The following is a 26,735-nucleotide window of genomic DNA, read 5'->3' as shown; positions in this document are numbered from 1 at the left end:
AATCAAATATTTATTCTTCACTTCTTCCCACAAATGATTTAAATATATGGTTTTGCTTGACTCATTTAACAACATATCTAATAAATAATTCCATTCCAATACATAAATAATTCCTTTTTGACAGCTGAACAGCATTCCACCAAGGGCATGTGTCATTATTTAGATAACCACTTCTTTATATTATTCTAACCTCAATCTTGGAAGCGTCTTTTATGCTTGCTTTGCAAAGTTACTTCCTTGGTGGGCTATAGTTGTCGGCCTCAAGAGAGTCTGAATCTCTGATAACTAAAGTTGAAAGCAACTGAAATATTTAAGTTCAGCTTGCTGAAATGATGCAAAAGGCTAAATACTCTTCATCTTAACAAGTGTCTTATCAAAACTTCAGAGGTGTCTAAGGGCAGTAGCCCCTGAAGCCCCTGCAAAGCAGCGCTCACATTAAATAGTAACCTCTATACATCCCCAGTTGGTATAATTTCTTTCTGATCCTTTTCATAGCAGGATACAATGTTGGCTGATGTTGTTCTTGTCTCTTTAAGTGGATGTTTTGGTGGTTTATCTTACCCTCTTTCCTCTCTCCTTCAATGGTAATCACGAGTCCCTAAAGCAGCTTTCTCCTTGGGGTACTTATAAATAATTTCACTAAATCACAATGTATTCAAAGCAACAGAGTTAAGCCAAAATCAATCTTTAGAACTGCTAAGTGACTTTAAATTTGGGGGAAAATAAATTAGTTCTCTGCAGAGAGAGAAAGTGCCTCATAAAGCAAACATTTCTTTCAGAATTTGAGCTTCTGTGCCTACAGTATGAATACTTTTGTTTTAAAAATTGATGGCTTTGTCTTAAATGAATAGAATCCTGGCAAGCACTCCCCTTCACACATAAATGTTCTTACAAAATGAAATAATGAACTGAATCACAGGAGCCTGCCTCCCACAAACTTTAAAGGAATTTATAGGGACTTTCTTAGAGGTCCAGTGGTTAAGACTGTGCATCCACTGCAGGGGGCACAGGTTCAATCCTTGATCAGGGAACTAAGATCCTGCATGCTTGGCAGCATGGCCAATAAATACATAAAAAATAAAAATACAAGAATTTACAAAATAGGAGCTTTTTTCCCCATAACCTCTTCTCCACACATCTTTATTCCTATTTCCTGCCTTTATGCTACGGCTGTCTAGGGATGCTCTGCTGTACATTCTTGCTGTAAACTTTCCACCATTTTTGTCTTCTCATAAAAGAACTGAGTCACCTATAGAATTCTCCAGATCCTTCTAGTGGCAGTGAGTGCTGTGTACTTAACAGAACAGTGGTATGGAAGTGAATGAACTGGAATCTCTGGTCTCAGTTTTGTATCACACTAGCTGTGATTTGAGCAAGCCATTTTCCTTCAAGTGTAATTGAAGAAGTTAAAAACAAGGAAGTGAGGGTTTAAGTTAAATGATTTCTAAGCTCCCTTTTAGCCCTAAAATTTTATGACTGACATGTTAACATCCTTTTAGAGAACATGGCTTAGATCAATTAAAATGTGCATATCTTCAGAAGTCCTCAAAGAATTTAACTGGTAATTTCTGGAATTACAGCCGGTATGGTGGGTAGAATTTTGAGATGGTCCTCAAGATCTTCCTGTAAAATCTCCTCTCCTTGAATGAGGGCAAGACCTGTGCATAGGACGTGATACCACTCTCGTGATTAGGGTACTTTATATGGACAAGGTAATGGGATAGTCATTCTCATGATTACAATTATATAAGAATCCATCTTGCACACTGAGGAAAGAGATTCTCCTGCTGGCTTTGAAGAAATGAGCTGCCATACTGTAAGAGGGCCACATGGAAGGAACTGCAGTGGCCTGCTGAGAGTGATAGCCAGTATGAGAAAGGAACCTCAGTCCTACAACCAAAAGGAGCTGAATTCTGCCAAAAACCCAAATAAGCTTGGAAGAGGACTGTCAACTCCAGATGAGAAAGCAGTCCTACTGATGCCTTGATTTCTGCCTTGTTAAAGACTTTGAGCAGAGAACCCAGTTACACTGTGCCTGGACTCTCTGACTTATGAAAACTAGTATGATAAATAGGTGGTATTTTAAGCTGCAAATTTTTTGTAACTTGTTGTAAGCAAGAAAGTAAGGAAGGTATTTATGGTTGGGAATGTCCTTTAGAGATTCCTCAAATCATACTTTATATACAGCTATGCTCATTCTAGGTCCATTTTATGGAACTGTCACTTTTCTGCAACTACTATACCAAGCTTCATAAATTAGCTCTTATCAAGGCACTAGCCAAGATCTAATTAAGTTTTAAATTTCTTAACAAGAAAATAAACTAAAACTGCCACGATTCTTTTGGGAATTCAACAGCCTTGCTCTGATTTCAAATGTATTTGATAATTATAAGTCAGTTCATTTTCACAGATTTGGATACAACTTTAGGCTACAACATGTCCCTTAAAACATTACTACATTCAATAAAAAGCTGATTTAGTTATAGAGTTTCAAATCTGGAAGAATGCTTGGCGATATTTAATATAACATCTAACTTGAAGTCAGAGAAATTGTGACTTGCCCATGTGTCAAAGAAATTAATGACAAGGGAAGGTGTCATATTCCTCTTTTCCTCCCCCTCACCCTAGGCTTTTATTAGAGAATTACACCATCCTTTTCAGGATCTGATCAGGTTAAGAATTAATTCACTCATTTATTCAACATTAATTAAATATCTACTGTATATAAATAATTACTCTTGGCTCAGAGCAGGACACAAAGGTGGAAAACATGGTTCTTGTCCTCAAAAATTTACAGTCTAGTAGGCAATTACCTTTTGATTGCTACAGATACTAGAAATATTAATAGGGCATAGATAGTCCTAGGAACAGGGCTTCCCTGGTGGCTCAGATGGTAAAGAATCTGTCTGCAATGCAGGAGACTGGGTTTGATCCCTGGGTCTGGAAGATCCCCTGGAGAAGGGAATGGCTACCCACTCTAGTATTGTTGCCTGGAGAATTCCATGGACAGAGGAGCCTGGTGGGTTACAGTCCATGGGGTCACAAAGAGTCAGACATGACTGAATGACTCACACACACACACACACACACACACACACACACACACAGTCCTAGGAATAGAGAAGTTAAATAATGAAAATTGGAGATACTAAGGGAACATTTCATGCAAAGATGGGCACAATAAAGGACAGAAATAGCAAGGACCTAAGAGAAGCAAAAGAGATTAAGAGGAGGTGGCAAGAATATACAAAAGGTATATTCTTCTGTGTATTCTCGACTAAACAAAAAAGGTCTGAATGACCCAGATAACCATGATATAGTCACTCACCTAGAGACAGAAATCCTGGAGTGTGAAGTTAAGTGGGCCTGGGGAAGCATTACTATGAACAAACCTAATGGAGGTGATAAAATTCTAGCTGAGCTATTTGAAATCCTAAAAGATGATGCTGTTAAAGTGCTGTACTCAATATGCCAGCAAATTTGCAAAATTCAGCAGTGGACCCAGGACTGGAAATGTCAGTTTTCAATCCAGTCCCAAAGAAAGGCAATGCCAAAGAATGTTTAAACTGTCATAAAATTATGCTCATTTCACATGTTAGCAAGGTAATGTTCAAAATCCTACAAGTTAGGTTTTAGCAGTACTTTAACCAAGAACTTCCAGATGTACAAGCTGGATTTAGAAAAGGCAGAGGAACCAGAGATCAAATTGCCAACATCTGTTGAATCATAGAAAAAGCAAAGGAATTTCAGAAAAACATCTACTTCTGTTTCATTGACTACGTTAAAGCCTTTGACTGTATGGATTACAACAAACTGTGGAAAATTCTTAAAGAGATGGGAATACTAGACCACCTTACCTGTCTCCTGAGAAACCTGTATGCAGGTCAAGAAGCAACAGGTAGAACAGGACATGAAACAGCAGACTGGTTCCAAATTGGGAAAGGAGTATGTCAAGGCTGTATACTTCACCCTGATTATTTAAGTTCGCAGAGTACATTATGCAAAATGCCAGGCTGGATGAATCACAAGCTTGAATCAAGATTGCCAGGAGAAATATCAACAATCTCAGATAGGCAGATGATACTATTCTAATGGCAGAGAGTAAAGAGGAACAAAGAGCCTCTTGATGAGGGTGAAAGAGAAGAGTGAAAAAGCTAGCTTAAAATTCAACATTGAAAAAGCTAAGATCATGGCATCCGATCCCATCAGTTCATGGCAAAGAGATGGGGAAAAAGTGAAAACAATGACAGATTTTATTTTCTTGGGCTCCAAAGTTACTGAGAATGGTGACCGCAGCCATGAAATTAAAAGACACTTGCTGCTTGGAAGAAAAGCTGTGACAAACCTAGACATTGGATTAAAAAGCAAAGACATCACTCTGCCGACAAACGTGTGTATAGTCAAAGCTATGATTTTTCCAGTAGTCATGTGTGGATGTGAGAGCTGGACCATAAAGAAGGCTGAGTGCTGAAGAATTGATGCTTTCGAATTGTGCTGCTGGAGAAGACTCTTGAGAGTCCCTTGGACAGCAAAGAGATCAAACCAGTCAATCCCAAAGGAAATCAGTCCTGAATGCTGAAGCTGAAGCTCCAAAACTTTGGCCACCTGATGGGAAGAGCTGTCTGCCTGGAAAAACTTCAATGCTGGGAAAGATTGAAGGCAGGAGAAGAAGGGGACAACAGAGGATGAGATGATTGGATGGCACCGCTGACTCAATGGACATGAGTTTGAGCAAACTCTGGGAGATAGTGAAGGACAGGGAAAACTGGCGTGCTGAAGTCAATGGGGTTGCAGAGTTGCACATGACAGTGAATAAACAATGAAAAACAATGCCTTCTGGAAGCAATAATCCCAGGAATTTTTAGATGAATGATGAATTTTAGGAGAAACTAAAAGTTCCAATCTTTCTCATTAAAAACAAAGCAACTTACAACTTCTTTTTTCCTTTTTTCTTATTTTTATTTGGCTGCACTGGGTCTTAGTTGCAGTATGCAGAATCTAATTCACTGACCAGGGATCAAACCTGGGGCCCCTGCATTGGGAGTGCAGAGTCTTAGCCACTGGACCACCAGAGAAGTCACAACAACTTCTAAATTAATACAATTCTCAAAAAGTGGCTGAAAAAAGCAGTAGATACTACTTTCTAAGAGAACAAACAGTAAGCTATATCAGGTTCTAGGGTGATATTTTAAAAAATAACTTTTTGCCAAGTTGCCATATCCGGAGAGGATGTTTCTAATCTATTAGCTCCTTACTGAACTGAAGATAAATAGACAGAGGAAAGTCAGTACTTTGAGGTTGAAAACAGAACAGGCAGCTGTCTATAGCCATAATTTCAATCTGGTATAATAATAAAGGCTCAATCACTCAGTCGTGTCCAACTCTTTGCGACCCCATGGACTGCAGCAGGCCAGGCTTCCCTGTCCATCACCAACTCCCCGGAGCTTACTCAAACTCATGTCCATCAAGTCAGTGACACTATCCAACCATCTCATCGTCTGTTGTCCCCTTCTCCTCCTGCCTTCAATCTTTCCCAGCATCAGGGTCTTTATAAATGAGTCAGTTCTTCACATCAGGTGGCCAAAGTATTGGAGTTTCAGCTTCAGCATCAGTCCTTCCAATGAATATTCAGGACTGATTTCCTTTAGGATAGACTGGTTGGACCTCCTTGCAGTCCAACAGACTCTCAAGAGTCTTCACCAACACCACAGTTCAAAAGCATCAATTCTTTGTCACTCAGCTTTCTTTATAGTCCAACTCTCATATCCATACATGACTACTGGAAAAACCATAGCTTTGACTAGATGGACCTTTGTTGGCAAAGTAATGTCTCTGCTTTTTAAAATGCTGTCTAGGTTGGTCATAGCTTTTCTTCCAAGGAGCAAGTGTCTTTTAATTTCATGGCTGCATTCACAATCTGCAGTGATTTTGGAGCCCAAAGTAATAAAGTCTGTCACTGTTTCCGTTGTTTCCCCATCTATTTGTCATGAAGTGATGGGACTGGATGTCATGATCTTAGTTTTCTGAAGGCTGAGTTTTAAGCCAGCTTTTTCACTCTCCTCTTTCACTTTCATCAAGAAGCTCTTTAGTTCTTCACTTTCTGCCATAACGGTGGTGTCATCTGTGTATCTGAGGTTATTGATGTTTCTCCCGGCAATCTTGACTCCAGCTTGTGCTTTATCTAGCCCAGCATTTCACATGATGTACTCTGCATATAAGTTAAATAAGCAGGGTGACAATATACAGCCTTGACATATGCCTTTCCCAATTTGGAACCAGTCTATTGTGCCATGTCCATTTCTAACTGTTGCTTCTTGACCTGCATACAAATTTCTCAGGAGGCAGGTAAGGTAGTCTGGTATTCCCACCTCTTTAAGAATTCTCCACAGTCTGTTGTCACCCACACAGTCAAAGGCTTTGGTGTAGTCAATAAAGCAGAAGTAGATGTTTTTCTGGAACTCTCTTGCTTTTTCGATGATCTAATGGATGTTGGCAATTTTATATTTGGTTCCTGTGCCTTTTCTAAATCCAGTTTGAACATGTGGAAGTTCATGGTTCATGTACTGTTGAAGCCTGCCTTGAAGAATTTTGAGCATTACTTTGCCAGTGTGTGAGATGAGTGCAATTGTGCGGTAATTTGAACATTCTCTGGCATTGCCTTTCTTTGGGATTGGAATGAAAACTGATCTTTTCCAGTCCTGAGGCCACTGCTGAGTTTTCCAAATTTGCTGGCATATTGAGTGCACCATTTTAACAGCATCATCTTTTAGGATTTGAAATAGCTCAGCTGGAATTCCATCACCTCCACTAGCTTTGTTCGTAGTGATGGTTCCTAAGGTGCACTTGACTTTGTATTCCAAGATGTCTGGCTCTAGGCGAGTGATAACACCATTGTGGTTATCTGGGTCACGAAGATCTTTTTTGTACAGTTCTTCTGTGTATTCTTGCCACCTCTTCTTAATATCTTCAGCTTCTGTTAGGTCCATACCGTTTCTGTCCTTTATTGTGCTCATCTTTGCATGAAATGTTCCCTTGGTATCTCTAATTTTCTTGAAGAGATCTCCAGTGTTTCCCATTCTATTGTTTTTCTCTACTTCTTTGCACTGATCACTGAGGAAGGCTTTCTTATTTCTCCGTGCTATTCTTTGGAACTCTGCATTCAAATGGTTTATCTTTCCTTTTCTCCTTTGCCTTTTGCTTCTCTTCTTTTCTCATCTATTTGTAAGGTCTCCTCAGACAACAATTTTCCCGTTTTGCATTTCTTTTTCTTGGGGATGGTCTTGTTCACTGCCTCCTGTACAATGTCACGAACCTCCTTCCATAGTTCTTCAGGCACTCTGTCTATCAGATTGAATCCCTTGAATCTATTTCTCACTTCCACTGTATAATTGTAAGGCATTTGATTTAGGTCATACCTGAATGGTCTAGTAGTTTTCCCTACTTTCTTCAATATAGGATTATCTCATTTGATTCTCTCAGTGCCTTGAGGCAGGAGTCTATATCACAGATCAGGAAACTGAGGTTTTGAAAGCTTCAGTGATTCGTTCAAAGACACAAAGCTAGTGAGTTACAGCGACTCAAAATCAGGTTTGAGTTTAAAACCAGAATTTATGCTTACAAACTTCTTGAATATATTTCACTTTCAATAAATGCTAGATGTTGGAAGTGTCTCTGAAAGTATAGTAAAACATTGCCACACCCACAGGTAGAGGTGATAAGGAACACCTGGATCATGAGAAGTTGAGAAGTCCACATCTGTATATTCTATAATTTGATGTTCAGAAACGACAGCTTAGTATAGACATATGTATTTTCTGTTCTGTGGGATCCTTCAAATGGGTACCAAATTTCCTTGCTACATGACCATATTTAAGTAATTGCAGGCTTTCGTGTATTGGTTTTTTCACCGAAGAGTAATATGGTCAGAAAAGTGAAGAACATAGATGTGTCTGCTAAGATGTCCCTTTGCGGGCCTAAGAAGCTAGATTAGACAATTCCAAGAATCTGTGTCACTGCAGAGTATGCACTACAGATATTAGAGTAGGTCTGAGGTGGAAAACATGTTCTGAACAGAAGAGACAACTGTAGGGGGAAAAATGTCCTATTCCATATTTAACAGAAGGGCACTGAGTCCAAAACATCAGAGTTTATCAAAAGGACTTTACTCCCACCCAAGACTGGTCAACTCTTAACCAAAGGGAACTGGGAGGAAACAACCTAGTGCCTGTCTTCCCTAAGCTACTGAGAATCAGAGTTCAAAATGGTGAACCTGTGTTGTCTCCTCCTGGATTACATTTCAGCAAAGATTTTCAAATCCCAGAAACGTTTTGGGATATATAGAGAGACAACATGATGGTATGGAAAGAATACAGGCTTTGGGATCAGAGAGCCCTGAGCTTGAATTCTGGCTCTACTTACTAGCTGGGTAACAAAGGGTAAGGTGCTTCATTTTATATTTCCTTTTCCATAAAACAGGGGATAATACTATCTTTCAGTAAAAATACTTGGGGTTGCAGAGAGCACCTTGTAGGAGTTATGCCACAGGTTTTACTATTTATTTTCCTGACTTGTCAGGTAATTAGGTAAAGTGTACATATAGAATGACTATACAGAATTGAGGGCAACTATTTCATAAATTATGATTTTCAATTTAAGTGGGCCTGTGCTGGAGCATGACTACTAAAGGTCATGGACTATATTTGTGCCATTGTTTCCTGTATTATAGTTCAAAGTACACAGGAGACACAACTGGACCTACAAGTTTCCCAAATCTCTAATATTCTAAGGTGTTTTAAAATGGGGCTTTTCAGCACCTGGAAACCTTTTATTCTCTTGGCAGAAATAAGAACACTCTAAGTCATACAGGCCATAGCTCATTCTAGAGCTCCAATTCAAATAATTTCTAACTTTTCCATCATAGGATGCCATGGGGAAGAAGTCATGTTCAATTTTCCATTACCTTCTTCAGCAGACTAGGTAAATCATTCAGGCAGCCCTTGAGAGGTTATATATCTAATTTTATGCCCAATATGTGTATGAATAAGCAATAGAACCAAACCCTCTTAAGGGTGAAACAAGAGATGACCCATAGTAGAAACATACTATTAGTTCATGCAGAAAGGTTGTTTCTCCAGATGGTCAGAGTCACCAAAGACATCTCACTCTTGCCTGACAGTTGTCTTTCTCACATGGGCCATGCGGAACTAAAGAAATAGCCTCAACAAAATTTGCCATTTTTACTCTGGAGGGATTAGATCACATTGGAATGTAAATTTGCAGTTGCCACCTGCCTAGGTTCTCCAACTGTTTCGAGGAACATTAGCTCTGTAAGTTGTTAAAAGACATTTTAGGGCAAGTCAAGTTTGGGAATTTTATCACTCTCTTGGAGATTAATAATGCACATTAGCATATTAAAAAGTTGGCAGGAGTAGTGCCGCAGGAAGAAATTCTGTATAACTTGGCATTTTCCGAACTTATTTGAACCATGGAACAGTTTTTTGGGGTTTTGTTTTAAACCCACAGAACCATTAACATATTGTAGTATATAAGGTTCTTCACAATGCTGTTTGGGAAATTCTGTGCTAAATTATGTCTAAAGACAGGTTTGCAAGCTCTAAAATAGACAAGGAAGAGACAGTGTCAGGGCCTCTAAAAGGTGTCAATTTCTGAAGGTCCTAACCTTTTAGGAAAAAATGAAGACAGCTGAGACTGAGAATAGCAGGCAGACAAAGGTACTCACATATCCACCCAAAGGTACTCTTCCCCCACCTCCCATAGAGGTCAGAGGCTCTAATTAGCACCTATCACAACTTGAACACTTGTATCCTCTTCTTTCTCCCCTGATAGATTGTGAGCTTCTTGAGAGCAGAACCCTGTGCCCAGCACAGTGCCTATGCTGCTAGCTGCATGAATGCATGAACCATGCTAAATCTGGATATATCATCAACCTCATAATGGAAGCAGCAGGCATTTACTCAACATTCACTGCATGATAGGCACAAGGTTAAGTGCTGTATGTAGATTTATCCTCAGAACAATCCTGTGAGGTGGATATAGTTATCTTGATTTTAAAAACAGAAACTAAATTCAGAAATTGCCCAAAGCTACTCAGCTAGTCAGGCTTCCCAAGTGGTTCAGTGGTAAAGAATCCACCTGCCAATGCAGGAGATGCAGGAAATGTGGGTTCAATCCCTGGTTGGGAAGATCCCCTGGAGGAGGAAATGGCAACCCACTCCAGTATTCTTGCCTGGAAAATCCCATGGACAGAGGAGCCTGGTGGGCTACAGTCCATGGGATCACAAAAAGTTGTACGTGACTAAGCATGCACACACACATACACTAAACTAGTCAACAATAGAGCCAAAAAAAAAAAAAACAAACAATAGAGCCAAGATTCAAATCCAGGCTTGTGTTGTTAACCATTGTATTTTTCTTCCTTTCGTCTAAGATTTATCTCAGCAGTGAAATCTCATGATTCTGTGGAAGCAGAATTGGTATAGAACTCAAATCCATGGAAAAATCACCAGTCTGACTATCAGGCTAAGGAAGGTTTAAAAGGGGAGAGTGCAAGGAGAGCCTGTAAAAGATAGGCAGAGGGAAGGAACTTGGAATGGTAGCCAAGCACATGCTAGTCTTTCCACGTGCAATGTATGTCAAGTCTAAAACATAGGGCTTACAGAAGACAGTGAATTCATGACATGAATTTGTTCTCTGGGTCTACTGTCAAGGGTGAGGGGTTACTGGCTTGATATCCTATGTCTTGTTCACATCTATCAAGATAGTCACTCATTCACCTATTAATTGATCAAATATTTACAGAATGTCTACTATATCTTAGCTATTGTCCTAGACACAGGAAATATATCCAGGAACAAGACAGATAAGCATTCTAGTAAATAGGGACAGATAATAAACACACACATAAATATACAAGAAAATATCAGGTAGTGATAAATGCTATGATACAGGCTGATGGAGCTACCTAGGAAGTGATTTACGACACCTCAGTTACAAGGAGCCAAACACACTGAGGTCCTGGGAAAGAGCACTCGAGGTGAAGGAACAGCAGAACAAGGGCTTTCGGGTGGGAATGAACTTCATATATCTAGAAAATAAAAGAAGGAAATGCAGAGTGGAGTGAACTGGTAAGAAAGTGATATTTGTTATACTCAAGAGTATATAAGAGCCATACCACATGGAGCCCTGTAAGCCCAGGTAGAGAGACTAGAAGTAGAGCGGGCTAGATGGAGAAACAAAGTCAGATTTGGGATTTCTGGAAGTAGAGACGTAGATTCATTGAAAAAATAAATATGCAGATGCATGAGTATGGAATCAAGGATAATGCTTACTTTTGTTTGTTTACTTCAGTTAAGTGTTTATTGAAAGCCTACTATCGATGTACAAAACATCACAGATAGTGATCTCTACTCTACTGATTACCCGTATTTGTGAAAATTCAAGCCCATGTCTATAATTTATGGATAGGAATTGACGACAAGAGTGAAGTCAGAAGATTTTAGGTTAAAAATTGCAAAAGCTATAGATAATGTAGTTAGTTTTATATAATTTATACTGAGTAGTCAGGGAAGGGCTCTTTGAAGAAACAGAAGTCAGCCAGGGAAAGAAAGACCATAATTAGGTTTCTTTAAAAAATTTAGTTTTAGGGACTCTCCTAGTGGTCCAGTGGCTAAGACTCTGAGCTATCAATGCTGAGACCCTGGGTTTGATCCCTGGTCGGGGAACTAGATCCTACATGCCCAACTAAGACCCTGCACAGCCAAATAAATAAAAAAAAAAATTCAGTTTTAAATAGACAATACAAATATTCTCACAGTAAATTAAATTCATTTTTTGTTTCTACTTTTGCTTTACTTTGTGGACTACATATGAGTGATATTTAGTTCTTGGTTGCTATAGTGGGTTGAATGTTGGTCCAAGAGATATGTCTACATCTTAGGCCCTGGAACTTATGAATGTGACTTTGTTTGGAAAAAGGGTCTTTCCAGATGTAATTAAGAATCCTGAGATGATCCAGGTGGGCCCTAAGTCCAATGACAAGTATTCTTACAAGAGGTAAACAGAAGACAGACACACAGGGAGAAGGGGGCGGGGAGGCCATGTGAAGAGAGAAGCATGACTGGAGTTATGGAGCCACAAGCCAAGGAGTGACTAAGCCACCAGAGGCTGTAAGAGGCAAGGGAGGACTTTTCCCTAGAGCCTTCAGAGGGAATATAGCCTTACCAACACCTTCATTTTAAATTTGTAGCCTTCAGAGCTGTGAAATAAATTTCTGTTGTTTCAGGTCACCGTGTTTGTGGTAATTTGTTATGGCAGCCCTAGGAAATGAATATTCTTGGCTTTTCCCTCTTACTTAGCATGAATCTAGGCCAGTTTCCCCTAGATATCTATCTTTTACACTCGGAATCCAAAGTTATACAGACGAAACAAACTAAGAAGTCAAAATAAATGCCAAACATCATCTATCTCAAAGCCAAACATATTTTTGGATATCAGATATGACTATATAATTTGTACTGCTGCCTTTATTAGCAAGGATAATGAGGCATGAACTCTACAGAGAGACTAAACATCGCAGGAAATGGTTTGAAGTTATTTGAAAGAAACACTATCCTTTTCTTTAACCACTAGGTTACACTTTTCCTTTGCTATTGTTACCCTGATTCATTCTATTTTGTGCATCTTATAATTTTAACACAGATAGTGATTCATCCTATGTAATTACTCCTGAGAGCAAATCTATGATCTTTAGTTAGACTTTTCAAAAAAAGGTATGCAAATATAAAGACAAGCTTATTTATTTCATTTAATAATAAGTGATGACTTCAAATCTTTTATGTTGGACTTCCAGATGCTGTCAGATCTGTTCTGTGAAACAAAGCAATATAACCAAAGCTATTCTATAGAAATGACCCTGTGGTATTATACAAATACATGCATAACCTCCATGATTTCATTAATTTTTTCCAAAGGTTTTCACAAAGGTCAGAGGAGGGATTATTTTAAACAAACAAAATTATATAAGTAAACAAGCAAGGAGACGAATGTTCTTTTAAAAAGTTATGTGGATCAAGAAAATGAAATAAAAGCCATCCTTGTTGTAAAGGAAGAAGTAAAATGATTTCTATTTGCAGGTTGCATGATCTTATATTAGAAAATCTTAAGAAACCCAAAAACCAAAAAGTGTTGAATAAGCAAGACTGTTTATAAAACCCAAGTCAATGCTTTGGAGAAATTTAAAAATCACAAATTGCAGTACTCAATGGTGAAATAAAAACATTGTCAGATAAACCAAAAACTAAGAGAATCACTGCCAGCAGATATGTACCATAAAGAATGATAAAGGAAGTTTTTCAAACTGATAGTGATATCAGATAAAAATTTAGATATTCAGGAAGAAATGAAAAACATTCAAACTGGTAAGCATGAGTAAATGTGGCTAAGTATAAAAATTTTTTGTTAATTTACTAAAAGTATAATTATGGAAAACAAAAATCCTAACACTATATGATAGTGATTATAACATATATGGAGGAAATATAATATGGCAACTATAGCATAAAAGATGGGGTGACAGTAAATGGAACTATATGAAAGCAAGGTTCTTACAATTAACCTGAAGTGGTACAATGTTAACTTTAAGTAAACCATGAAAAATTACAATTTCTAGAGAAATCACTAAAATATAAAATGCAAAAAGGTAGAGCTAAAAGGCCACTAGACCTAACTCTGTGTCTAGAAGAGATGAACCTTATATACATAGACAGGTTTAACACAAAAAGACTAGAGGAGGACAAACCATGCAAAAAATAACTACCCAAAGATCTGTGCTGTGCTGTGCTATGCTTAGTCGCTCAGTTGGGTCCGACTCTTTGCGACCCCATGGACTGGAGTCTGTCAGGCTCCTCTGTCCATGGGGATTCTCCAGGCAAGAATACTAGAGAGGGTTGCCATGCCCTCCTCCAGGAAATTTTCTCAACCCAGGGATTGACCCCAGGTCTCCCGCATTGCAGGCAGATTCTTTGTTGTCTGAGCCACCAGGGAAGCCCAAGAATACTGCAGTGGGTAGCCTATCCCTTCTCCAGGGGATCTTCCCAACCCAGAAATTGAACTGGGGTCTCCGGCATTGCAGGCAGATTCTTTACCAGCTGAGCTACCAGGGAAGCCAACTCAAAGAGCTAGAGTAATTAAATCAATACCAGACAAACGAGACTTCTAGAAAAGGTGTATTACTAAACATAAAGGGGGAATATTTCATAATGATAAAATGGCTAATTCATCAGGAAAACACAATAATCATAATCATTAAATATGCATGTATTTAATACTAGAGCTCAAAATTCATGAAGTAAAGACTGACACCATTTAAAGGGAAAAACAGACAAATTCACACATCATATGTGGAGATTTTAACATTTCAGTCTCACTAACTAGGAGCAACTAGACAAAAAAATCAGTTAGGACATATAAGATCTGAACACTATCAACCCAGTTTGACTTGACATTTTTGTAATGTTACATTCAAAAGAATGCACATTCTTTTCCAATGTATATGAAGCATTCATCAAAAAAAAAAAAAAAACTGACCAAATTCTGGGTCATAAAACAAGTTCTCAGTCCATTTTAATGAACTGAAATTTTATACAGTGTGTATTCTGACCACAATATAATTAAATTAGAAATAAAAAACAAGAATATATCTAGAAAAATTTTTGGAAATGAAAAACAACCTATCTTTAAATAATATGTAATCCACCACAGAAATCATGCAGAAAATCATAAAATATTTCAAACAAAATGATGATGAAAATACAACATATCAAAATTTGTGGGATATAGATAAAGCAATGTTTAGAATGAAATTTATAGCCTCCAAAGATTATCTTAGAAAAGATAGGTAAAGTTCCATGCTAAGAAGCTAAAAAAAGAAAAGCAGAGTATGCATACTGAAAAATAAGTAGAAGGAAGGAAATAATAAAGATATGATAAGAAATAATGCAAAAGAAAAAACCAGAAAATTAATAAAGTAAAAAATTGATCCTTTGAAAACTTAAAATTGCTGGTAATCTTCTAGGCAGATTAAATAAGAAAAAAAAAAAAAAGGAGAAAGAGAAGATATAATTCACCAATGTTAGGAATAAAGGCTAGATTTCAGATTTTATAGATTTTATAGATATCAAAAGGATAATGATAGAATATTATGAACAGATTTAGGTAAATAAATTAAATAACATACAAAATGGGTAAATTTCTAAAAAAAACATAACTTATTAAAATTCACAAAAGATAAAACAAACTCTGAATGCCTATGTATTTATTTAAAAAATTATCAAAACTTCCCCACAAAGAAAACTTCAGGCCCAGATAGTTTTGTTGGTGAATTTTATCAAAAAATTCAAATGAAAGAACAGTATATACGTGTATATATATATATTTACAAATTCTTACTGAAAATAAAGAAGAAAAAACTCCCCAACTCATTTTATGAGGACAGTATAGTCTATTACAAAATTTGAAAAGATATTACAGAAAAGAAAATTACAGAGGAATTATTGAAGAATATTGATTCCTCAATATTTAACAAAATGTTAGAAGTAAACTTAGCAATATATAAAAAGCCTAATACATAATCATCAAGTTGGGTTTATTTTAGGACAATAAGGGCTAATCAATGTAATTACCATATTAAGAAAACAAAGGAGAAAAGCCATATAATCATTCTTCTCTCTATATACAGAAAAAGTTTTTGACAAAATTCAACAGTCATTGATGACAAAATCTTTTTTTTAAATTAGGAAGAAAAAGGAATTTCCTTAATCCGGTAATGGGCACCTATGAACAGTCTAATCTAACAGCCATCTTAATTGTAAAATATTGAATTTTCCCCCACTAAAATTAGGAAGAAGCCGAGGATATACACACACAGTCATCATCTGCATTCAACATTGTACTGGTGGTTAAAGCAAGTGCAATAAGGCAAGGAAAATAAAGGAATAAATATAAAAAAAGAAGAAGTGAAACTATCTCTGTTTGCAGATGACATTACTACTTACACAGAAAAACCTAAGGAATTCACAGATTACCTAGAAGAATGAGCAAATTTAGCAAGACTACAGAATACAATATCAATAAACAAAAATCAATTATATTTTATAATAGCAAATAACTGGAAATGAAATATAAATTCAATTTTAATAGCATTAAGACTATAAAATATGCATAAATCTTTAAAAATTATGTGTAAGACCTGTATATTTAAAACTACAAACCACTGATGACAGAAATAAAATAAGACCTATAAAGATGGAGAGTGATAACATGCTCATGAACTAGAAGACTCATATTTCACTAGGATGTCAATTCTCCCCAAATTAATGTATATATTCAATGTTATTGTAGTCACAATCCTACCTCTTTTTTATGGAGAAAGTGACAAACTGATGTTAAAATTTATATGGAAATAAAAGGACCTAAAACAGCTAAAGCAATTTGGAAAAAGAAGAATCCAGTTGGGAGAATTTATAATACATGACACTTCAAGAATTTCTATAAGGCTGCTATAAGGTAATCAAGACAGTGGGTATGGGTAGAAAGTGAAAGTTAAAGTTGCTTAGTCATGTCTGACTCTTTGTGACCCCATGCTCTCTACACAGTCCATGGAATTCTCCAGGCCAGAATACTGGAGTGAGTAGCCTTTCCCTTCTCCAGGGTTATCTTCCCAACCCAGGGATCAAACCCAGGTCTCTTGCATTGCGGGTGGATTCTTTAGCAGCTGAGCCACAAGCGAAGTTCAAGAATACTGAAGTGGGTAGCCTATCCCTTCTCCAGCAGATCTTCCCAACCCAGGAATCGAACCAGGGTCTTCTGCACTGCAGGTGGATTCTTTACCAACTGAGTTATCAGGGAAGCCCACGGGTATAAAGATAGATGTATAGATCTCCACTTAAAAGGTCATCTGATTTTTGATAAAGATGCCAAAACAAACTAATGGAGGGTTTTTTCAACAAATGGTGCTGGTACAACTGAATATCCATGTGGAAAAAAAAGAAATCTTGACTTTTATTTCACACCATATTTAGAATAAATATGGATTACATATGAAATATAAGAGTTAAAACACTAAAGCTTCTAGGAGAATATATAGGAGAATATCTTAACAGTTTGGTGGGCTTCCCAGGTGGCGCTAGTGGTAAAGAATGCCTGCCTATGCAGCAGACACAAGGGACTCAGGTCTGATCTCTGGGTTGGGAAGATCCCCTGGAGTAGGAAATGGCACCCTGCTCCAGTATTCTTGCCTGGAAAATTCCATGGGCAGAGGAGTCTGGAGGGCTACCGCCCATGGGGCCACAAAGAGTCGGACACAAATGAGCAACTGAGCACAAAAGTTTATTAGAATGAGAAAGTAATAACCAAAAAAATGTGATAAATTAAACTTTATTAAAAAGAAGAATTTCCACTACTCAAAAGACCTCATGAAAAAGTGAACAGGCAAGCCAAGACTAGGAAACTATTCACAAAGTACATACATCTGATATAGGATTTGTATTAGAACATAACAAGAACTTCCACAATTCAATAAGACAAGCAACCTTATAAAAATGGGCAAAAGATCTGAACAGACACTTCACCAAAGAAGGTATCTGAATGATGAGAACACAAAAAGCTGGTCAATAGCAGAAGTCATCAGGGAAGTACAAATTAAAAACACAATGAGACACTTTAATGTACATTCCAGAATCACAAAAATAAAAGATACATTGTGAAAAAGCATGTGAAAGTTGTTTTTTAATAAAAGAAATACTCACCTTTCTCTGGACTCAGCAATATACTCCTAGGTATTTATTCAAGAAAAATGAAAATACGTATCCTCAAAAAGACTAACACAAGAATGTTCATAGTGGCTTGATTCAAGATAGCCAATAACTGGTAACAGCTAAAAGGTGCCCAACAGAAGAAAGGATAAACAAATTTTGGAGTAGTCATACAATAGATTACTATTCATAAAAAAGGAACAAAACAAACTACTGTATGGGTAACAACATGGGTGGATCTCAAAAACAGGCTGAGAGAAACTGAGTGTTCATGGTATAATTCCATTTGTATGAAGTTCTAGAACAAACAAAATTAATCTATGGTAGAAAAATATACAGAATTAAGGTTGCCTCTTGATAACTAGGGGCAGAAATTAATTGCACAAGGGCACAAGGGAACTGTAAACAACTACTGAACTTCAGTTAATATTCATGCTGAAGTACTTAGGAGTGACACTTATGTCTCAAACGTACTTTGAATGCATCAAAGAAAATGAGGGACTGATAAACAGAAGGATGAATACATGCAAAGATATCAGAGAAATATAGCAAAATGTTAAATGAGCGGGATATATGGATATTCTCTGAATAATTAAACTGTTGTGTATGTTTGAAATTTTTCATAATATTGGGAAAAACTGCTTGCAATTGCTCTGCTCTCTCCCATTGCCTGTACAAACTGGAGCTGAATTTGTATGAAGTAACCCGATGGAGGTGCTATTCTCAGAGTCATGATTTTATCTTTAAAGAAAAACACAAAAACTAACACGAAAAAGAAACCAAACTATTCCTTCCCAACAAAGAATGAATTAAAATGAACAGCAACTTTAGCTTCACATTATGTATGTCACGACTCTGGCTCTGATAAGAGAACTTCCAAATTCCATGCATTGTGCCTCAGCTTAGATGCGTTTCTAAGACTAATCATTTAACGATGGGCATCTGCCTTGGCTATAGCGTTTAGCTCAAGAAAATGTATTTGCTGAACTTGGCCTCTCAGGGTGAAATGCAAGGCCCATGCAATGTCAACAAGACAAAGCAAATCAAAAACAATGTCAAGAAAAATTTACATATTTCTGTTAAGGAAGGGTAGTCACCTAATGGATTACAGATTCACTATTTATAGCTTCAAAAAAACACTTTTGGGTTTCATTACCTTTATCAAGAGATGCCCCAGCCATATGGTAAAAGCTCAATGCAGTGTCTACATCATTAATATTCTTTAGGAAAGTAAAGAAGTTCTCCACTTCCTGAAATGTCAGCCCCTGAAAGAAGAACAGTAAGGTAAGGCAGGAACCTGTGCAAAAAGCAGCATAAAATGCAGAAGACTAGGCAGTTACTATGTCTATAAATCAGAAATTTATGCTATGTCTGGAACAGAGACTCAACAAATTACGCAAGGAATGTCAAATTTACAAACAACAGGGAAACAAACTTTGGAATTTTAAAACTTTGGAATTTTACCCTTAGAAAGGCATGCTAGCTAATTGCTTTCCCCTCATATGTAAAATGTGACATGAAGCTGTTTACAGTGATGGCTGGATATCATTAATCAAAATATTTCTAACTATATCCTCCAATTAGCCACAGTATCTGTTGTGACACTCCCTAAATGAGCTGTAGCCACTTGATTTGTTATACATCTTAACAAGTAAGACCCATTAAGACTTTCATTTTAATAATCTACTCAATAGGCCAGTCAAGCTTTTTTGAGGCTTAAGCTAATTAAAGAATCACCAAAGTCAGTGATATACATGGGAATAGTTTCAGAATTTAGCAGAACCCAAGCAACTGGGAAAGTTGTTCATTATACCAATTTAAAAGCTACTAAAGAAGCAACGAAGCAATTGGCCATGTAATTTTAATTTGATGAAATTTCTGTGAATGAGGAAATTCTTTTCAAAAGCTAGTCAAAGATTTGCTGATCTTTAATTCTACCTTTTATGATGGCTCAAGAGAGTAGTTGGGTAAAGAGAGATTAGAGGGAGGAAGATCTGTCCTATTTGCCTGCTTCCCATTTCTCACACATCATGCTGGGATGGAAATGAATACAATTTCAGAGAAGTGAGTAACACTGGGAAGACACTGAGGTTAATGCATTTTAATGAAGCATCAGGTCCTTAATGGACTGCAGATGTTGACAGGATTCTACCCAGTACTGCTCCTCTTCCGATTTCCATTTCCCCAAACTATAGAGCCTGGGCTTCCCAGGTGGCACAATGGTAAAGAATCCACTCGCTAGGAGACGTAGGAGACATGGGTTCTATCCCTGGGTTGGGAAGATCTGCTGGAGTAGGAAAAGGCAACCCGCCCTAGTATTCTTGCCTGGAAAATTCCTTGGGCAGAGGAGCCAGGGGGGCTACAGTCCATGGAGTTGCACAGAGTCGGACATGGCTAAGCTGCACACAAACTACAGAGCCTAGGAATTTATATCTGTAACTCAGTAAAAAGGAAACCTTAATATAGACTACAGTACTTTCCTGGTACTGTAGTACCAGGAAACTGGCCAATGATATCCTTATTTTATCAGTCTAACTAAGAGCTAAACTACTGTATGATTATGTCATATGATCTTTTTAGTTTTTCTGCTTCAGTTCAGTTCAGTTGCTCAGTCGTGTCTGACTCTTTGCGACAACATGGACAGCAGCATGCCAGGCTTCCCTGTCCATCACCAACTCCCAGAGCTTGCTCAAACTCGAGTCCAATGAGTTGGTGATGCCATCCAACCATCTCATCATCTGTCGTCCCCTTCTCCTCCTGCCTTCAATATTCCCCAGCATCAGGGTCTTTTCTAAGAAGTCAGTTTTTCACATCAGGTGTCCACAGTACTGGACTTCAGCTTCAGCATCAGTCCTTCCAATGAATATTTAGGACTGATTTCCTTTAGGATCAACTGGTTGGATCTCCTTGCAGTCCAAGGGACTCTCAAGAGTCTTCTCCAACACCACAGTTCAAAAGCATCAATTCACTGGCACTCGGCTTTCTTTTATGGTCCAACGCTCACATTCATACATGACTACTGGAAAAACCACAGCTTTGACTAGACGGATGTTTGTTGGCAAAGTAATGTCTCTGCTATCTAGGTTAGTTATAGCTTTTCTTCCAAGGAGCAAGCCTTTTAATTTCATGGCTGCAGTCACCTCTTTTGGGGCCCAAGAAAATAAAGTCTCACTGTTTCCATTGCTTCCCCATCTATTTGCCATGAAGTGATGGGACCAGATGCCATGATTTTAGCTTTTTGAATGCTGACGTTTAAGTCGGTTTTTTCACTCTCCTTTTTCACTCTCATCAAGAGGCTCTTTAGTTCCTTTTCGCTTTCTGCCATTAGAGTGGTGTCATTTGCATATCTGAGGTTATTGATATTTCTGTCAGCAATCTTGACTCCAGTTTGTGCTTCATCCAGCCTGGCATTTTGCATGATGCCACAGGGTGACAATATACAGCTTTGATGTACTCCTTTCCCAATATGGAACCAATCCATTGTTCCATATCTGGTTCTAACTGTTGCTTCTTGACCTGCATACAGATTTCTCAGGAGGCAGGTAAGGTGGTCTGGTACTTCTATTTCTTTAAGAATTTTCCAGTTTGTTGTGATCCACAGAGTCAAAGGCTTTGGCATAGTCAATGAAGCAGAAGTAATGTTTTTCTGGAACTCTCTTGCTTTTTCTATGCTCCAACAGATGTTGGCAATTTGATCTCTGGTTCCTCTGCCTTTTCTAAATCCAACTTGAACATCTTAAGTTCTTGGTTCATATACTGTTGAAGCCTAGCATGGAGAATTTTGAGCATTATTTTGCTAGTGTGAGATGAGGGCAATTGTGTGGTAGTTTGGACATTCTTTGGCACTGCCTTTCTTTGGGACTGGAATGAAAACTGACCTTTTCCAGTCCCGTGGCCACTTTTGCGTTTTCCAAATTTGCTGGCATTTTGAGTGCAGCACTCAAAAGTATCATCTTTTAGGATTTGAAATAACTCAGCTGGAATTCCATCACCTCCACTAGCTTTGTTCGTAGTGATGCTTCTAAGGCCCACTTAACTTTGCACTCCAGGATGTCTGGTTCTATGTGAGTGATCACACCATCATGGTTATCTGGGTCATGAAGATCTTTTTTGTATAGTTCTTTTGTGTATTTTTGCCACCTCTTCTTAATATCTTCAGCTTCTGTTAGGTCCATACCGTTTCTGTCCTTTATTGTGCCCATCTTTGCAAGAAATATTTCCTTGGTTTTTCCCTTTAGAACCACAGAATTTAAACATTTTAAAATTGTGGAATATGAGGGTCAAGTAGAAAGGTGTGTAAAACATAAATGTATAAATGAACAAACTCTGTAAAATGAAGTTTTACACCCATAAAAACTCAATTCAGGTCAAGAAGCAGACTACTGTTAGCATCCCAGGAGCCTCCCTCCCCTTCCCCAACAATGGCCCTTTACAGTCATGAGCCTCCTCTCTGTGATAAAAACCATTCTGAATTTTAGGAGATTCATTTCCTTGCTTTTCATAAAAAATAGCTTTTCTATCTATTTATGCATCCTTTAACATATGTTTAAGGAGTTTAAGTATATCTACTTTTGAATTTTATAAATGGAACCATGCAGTATGTATTCTACCTTATGTGGTTTCTGTCTTAAAAAAAAAAAAAAATATATATATATATATATATATATATATATATACACTTGGCCGCACCACATGGCATGTAGGATCCTAGTTCCCTGAGCAGGGATTGAACCTGCATCCTCTGCACTAGAAGCACGGAGGCAAGCAATGTACTGCCAGGGAAGTCTATGGCTTCTGTCTTTAAGATTTTTTGATGTTTTTGTGTATGTCTGTAGTTCATTCACTTCTATTGCTGTAAGTATTCCATTGTGTGACTATTCTATTTGGGCTATTTCCAGTTTTTGGAAATTATGAACAGTGGTCCATCTATATTTAAGAATTCATTCAAACATTTGTGGAGCACCTAGTATGTACCAAGTTCCATAACTTTTGGTGGTGAACTGGAAGGCCTATATTAAGTAATTTCCCCTCAACTTGAGGTCATTCTCATGGTCTTGACTTACGAGCACCCAGAGGTAGAGTTCATTCCTTGTAAAAATGCTACAATATGCTGACTAATGTAAGCACTAGGCTATAACATAATATGAGGAGAATTCCACTGGATCAGAAGCACAGGTTTTATATCATCTGCTTATGAATGGATACACTAATACCATCTTCTCTTTCCACCAAAAGACATTAATGGAAGAGTATTCAGCCTTTAAAAGCAAAGAAGTTCTGATACATGCTACAAGGACAAACTCTGAACACACTATGTCAAGGGAAATAATACAGTTACAAAAGGACAAATACTGTATGATTCCACTTATAGAATTACCTAGAATAGTTAAATTCCTAGAGACAGGAAGTAGAATGGTGGTTTCCAGGAGTGGGGAGGGGGATAATGAGGAATTATTGTTTAATGGTATGGAGTTTCAGTTTGGGAAGATGAAAAAGTTCTGGAGATGAATGATGGTTTTGGTTGCACAGCAGTTGAATGTACTTAGTACTATTAAACCATTTAAAAATGGTTAAAATGGTAAATTTTGTTCTACATTTTTAATGGTAAATTTAACAAAAGACATGCTAAAGCTTTTCTCCTTTTTTAAATTTTAGATATGGATTTCCACAGGGTAGGGGAGCATTGGTGTCTGAGTTTATGAAAGGATTTTTAAGGCTAAAAGGTTAACATAAATTCCTAAAACTGAAAGGGCAACCTCTAATGTGTGTTAGTTGATTTACTGTGAAACATTAAAGATGACAGTGCTTACACTGAGAATTATTAGAGAACAGAAAAATCTAAATTGGGTGATTATTCATTTGATGACAGAAAAACAGTGGAATGTAAATTATATTAAGCCATTATTAAATAAAAATATGCAACATTTTGCCTTTTACTACATAAATATAATAAAAATTTTTATTGAGCACTTACTAACCACTTAGCACTCTGCTAGAAACAGTGAGGAAAATAAAATTGCTTTGGACATGGGTCTTGGTCTTATAGAGCTTAAAATTTTGATAGGCCTCCTTAAAGAAAAGATGATGCTATTCACAAAATTTTTATTTCTTGGTAACTACCTCAGTAAAAAGTCCAGAGGTTTATTAGAATAAAGCTAGAATAAGAGTGCAACATGAAGTTTGTGGATAGAAAGTGCAAAGACAGGCTTTTTGAAAGTTGAGTTGCTCGGACTTAGAAGGCTATAGCTTAAGCACAATCTTTTGTTGGGTGACTTGAAAAAAAAACCCAGAAAATCTTGATGACCTTGGGTAAGGCAGAGTTCTTAGATATGACACCAAAAACACAGTCCATAAACAGAAAAAAAATTGATATATTAGATTTTATCAAGGTTAAAAATTCTGTGCTTCAAAATACTGAGAAAACAGACAAATCACAGATGGGGGAAAATATTTAAAAATCTTATATCTGATAAAGAATTTATATCCAGAATTATATAAAGAATTCTTACAACTAAATAATGAGATAATAATAACCCAATTAAAGAAAAGATTTGAACAGACATCTTCCAAATAAGATATATGAATGACTAAAGAATACATGAAACAATGCTTCAGATCATCATTCATTAGAGAAATGCAAACTAAAATCACAATGAGATATCACTACATCCCTATTAGGATGACTAATCAAAAAGACAGATAATAATAACTTTTAGTGAGGATATGGAGAAAATGAATTCATGCATTGCTGTGGAATGTAACATGGTACAGCCACTTTGGAAAACAGTATGGCAAATTTCTTAAAAAGGAAGTTTCACAAAATTTTACTATATGACCCATCTATCCACTCCTAGGAATCTCCTTAAGAGACATAAAAACATAGATGCACATCAAGATTTGTATGTAAATGTTTATACCAGCCTCAATTTGGAAACAATTCAAATGTTCATCAACTGGTGATGGCAGAAACAAGATATAAATATCTATACAGTGGAATATTATTTACTATTCAGTAATAAAAAGTTATAAACTATTAGTATGTAGTTTATACTGAATAGTAAACAGTATTTCTGAATAGTAAATAGTATTCAATTGTATGGATAGTAAATAGTCTTCCATTGTATAGTAAAGCAGAGACATTACTTTGCCAACAAAGGTCTGTCTAGTCAAAGCTGTGGCGTTTCCAGTAGTCACGTATAGATGTGAGAGTTGGACCATAAAGAAGGCTGAGTGCCAAAGAATTGATGCTTTTGAACTATGGTGTTGGAGAAGACTCTTGAGAGTCCCTTGGATTTCAAGGATCTCAAAACAGTAAATCCTAAATCCTGAATATTTACTGGACGGACTGATACCGAAGCTGAAGCTCCAATACTTTGGCCACCTGATGCAAAGAGCTGACTCAATGGAAAAGACCCTGATGCTGGGAAAGATTGAAAGCAGGAGAAGGGGATGACGGAGGAAGAGATAGTTGGATGGCATCACCAACTCAATGGAGATGAGTTTGAGCAGGCTCAGGGAGATGGTGAAGGACAGCGAAGCCTGGCATGCTGCAGCTCATAGGGTCGCAAAGAGTTGGACATGACTGAGTGACTGAACAACAACAACAATTCCACTGTATGGATAGTAAATAGTATTCTATTGTATGCATGGATAAACCTAAAAATACTATAAGTAAAAGAAGCCAGAAGAATGATTATATGAATGCATTTATATGAAATTTCCAGAAAAGGCAAGTCTATAGAGACAAAAGGAAGATTTATGGTTGTGTGGGACTAGGGCAGAAATGGCTATTGACTATAAACTAGCATGAGGGCTCTTTTTCGGGGTGATAGAAATCTTCTAAAACTAGATATTGCAGTAATGACTACAAATTTACTAAATTTGCTAAAAATCAATGATGGGTGTCACTTTACAAAAAATCATTCATGGGTGAATTGTACACTAATTTATATGTACTTTATGATATATAAATTACACCTCAATAAAACTGTTAAAAAATAAAAGGCAGTTATAGTAGAATGAGAAGAGAAGGAAGGAAAATTTGGCTTCCTCTGGAGTCAGCTGTAAAGTCAGTATCTCATATCGAGAGGCCATGGGTGGTATAGACACACTGTAATGATGATTCTCTTGTGTTGTCTTTTAACTGGTCATAGTAAACCCATCTACCCGGAATTAACCCAACTGCCTGAGTTCCCTCTATGGCCCATTAAAAAAAAGGAACAGTCTCCTTCCTTCTTTCTTATATGCTATGCTTCTCACCAATCTATTATCTGCTCAATTTTTCTGCTTAGCTTTAAAAAACATTTACATTATTTTTATACTAGGTAATATATTTTGTACAGTACAAAGTAATTCTTCCTCTACTCTTGTCATGTAGTCTCCCACCCTCCATGTGGTCACTGTCAACAAGTGGGTACCCTTTCAGAGGTGTTACTATGCTTGTCTTGCTCCAACAAAGCATCTTCCCATTGCAAAGCCCAGAGGTTTCTTCAACTGGTTGGTTCCTGGCAGTAGGGGGAAGTTACACCATTTCTATTAGTTATATTTCTTTAAGAATCTAAATGTCCTGAAACATCACTTTTCTTTATATGTTCATTCCTACTGTTGACAAAATATCAGTGACACCCAGTGTCAACTGGAAGCCCCCAAACTTCTTAGTGTAGTATACAAAGGTCCTCTACAATCTGGTTCCATAATTTACCTTTCTAGCTATCTCACTAAGAGATAGGCTACAGTCTAGTAACACTGTTTTTCTTGTTTACTCCAAACTCATCTGCTTATTCAAATCATAGAGAGTAAAGAGTGACAATAAACAGATTCATTAGTAGGATGATAATGGAGTCTGGAATGAGATAGCCTGGTTTTAAATCCTAGTGCTACCTCTTAAGACACTGTGTGTTCTTAGAC

General features: G+C 37.2%; 1 protein-coding gene, 1 long non-coding RNA gene and 1 other non-coding gene across 8 annotated transcripts in view; all 3 read right to left on the bottom strand.

Moving 5' to 3' along the window:
- Positions 1-26,735, bottom strand: part of MICU1 (mitochondrial calcium uptake 1) — a 225,417-nt gene that overhangs the window by 9,138 nt on the left and 189,544 nt on the right. For all 6 annotated transcript variants that reach the window (XM_081566451.1, XM_081566448.1, XM_081566466.1 and 3 more), the window contains one exon: positions 18,985-19,093. In XM_081566451.1, the coding sequence (XP_081422577.1) occupies positions 18,985-19,093 (109 nt within the window). The remainder of the gene's footprint in view (positions 1-18,984; positions 19,094-26,735) is intronic.
- Positions 4,938-9,624, bottom strand: LOC145536766 (uncharacterized). Its single transcript, XR_014076008.1, has 2 exons — positions 6,056-9,624; positions 4,938-5,511 (listed from the first exon to the last, which is right to left on the bottom strand). It is a non-coding gene; the product is annotated as an uncharacterized LOC145536766 (long non-coding RNA).
- Positions 5,003-5,075, bottom strand: TRNAG-CCC (transfer RNA glycine (anticodon CCC)). Its single transcript has one exon. It is a non-coding gene; the product is annotated as a tRNA-Gly (tRNA).

Source organism: Giraffa tippelskirchi, chromosome 2 (genome assembly GCF_054371585.1).
Source record: "Giraffa tippelskirchi isolate mGirTip1 chromosome 2, T2T-mGirTip1v1.2.pri, whole genome shotgun sequence".
Taxonomy (NCBI): domain Eukaryota; kingdom Metazoa; phylum Chordata; class Mammalia; order Artiodactyla; family Giraffidae; genus Giraffa; species Giraffa tippelskirchi.
Note: the sequence above shows the minus strand (reverse complement) of the source record. Positions and strands in the feature narration are given on the sequence as shown.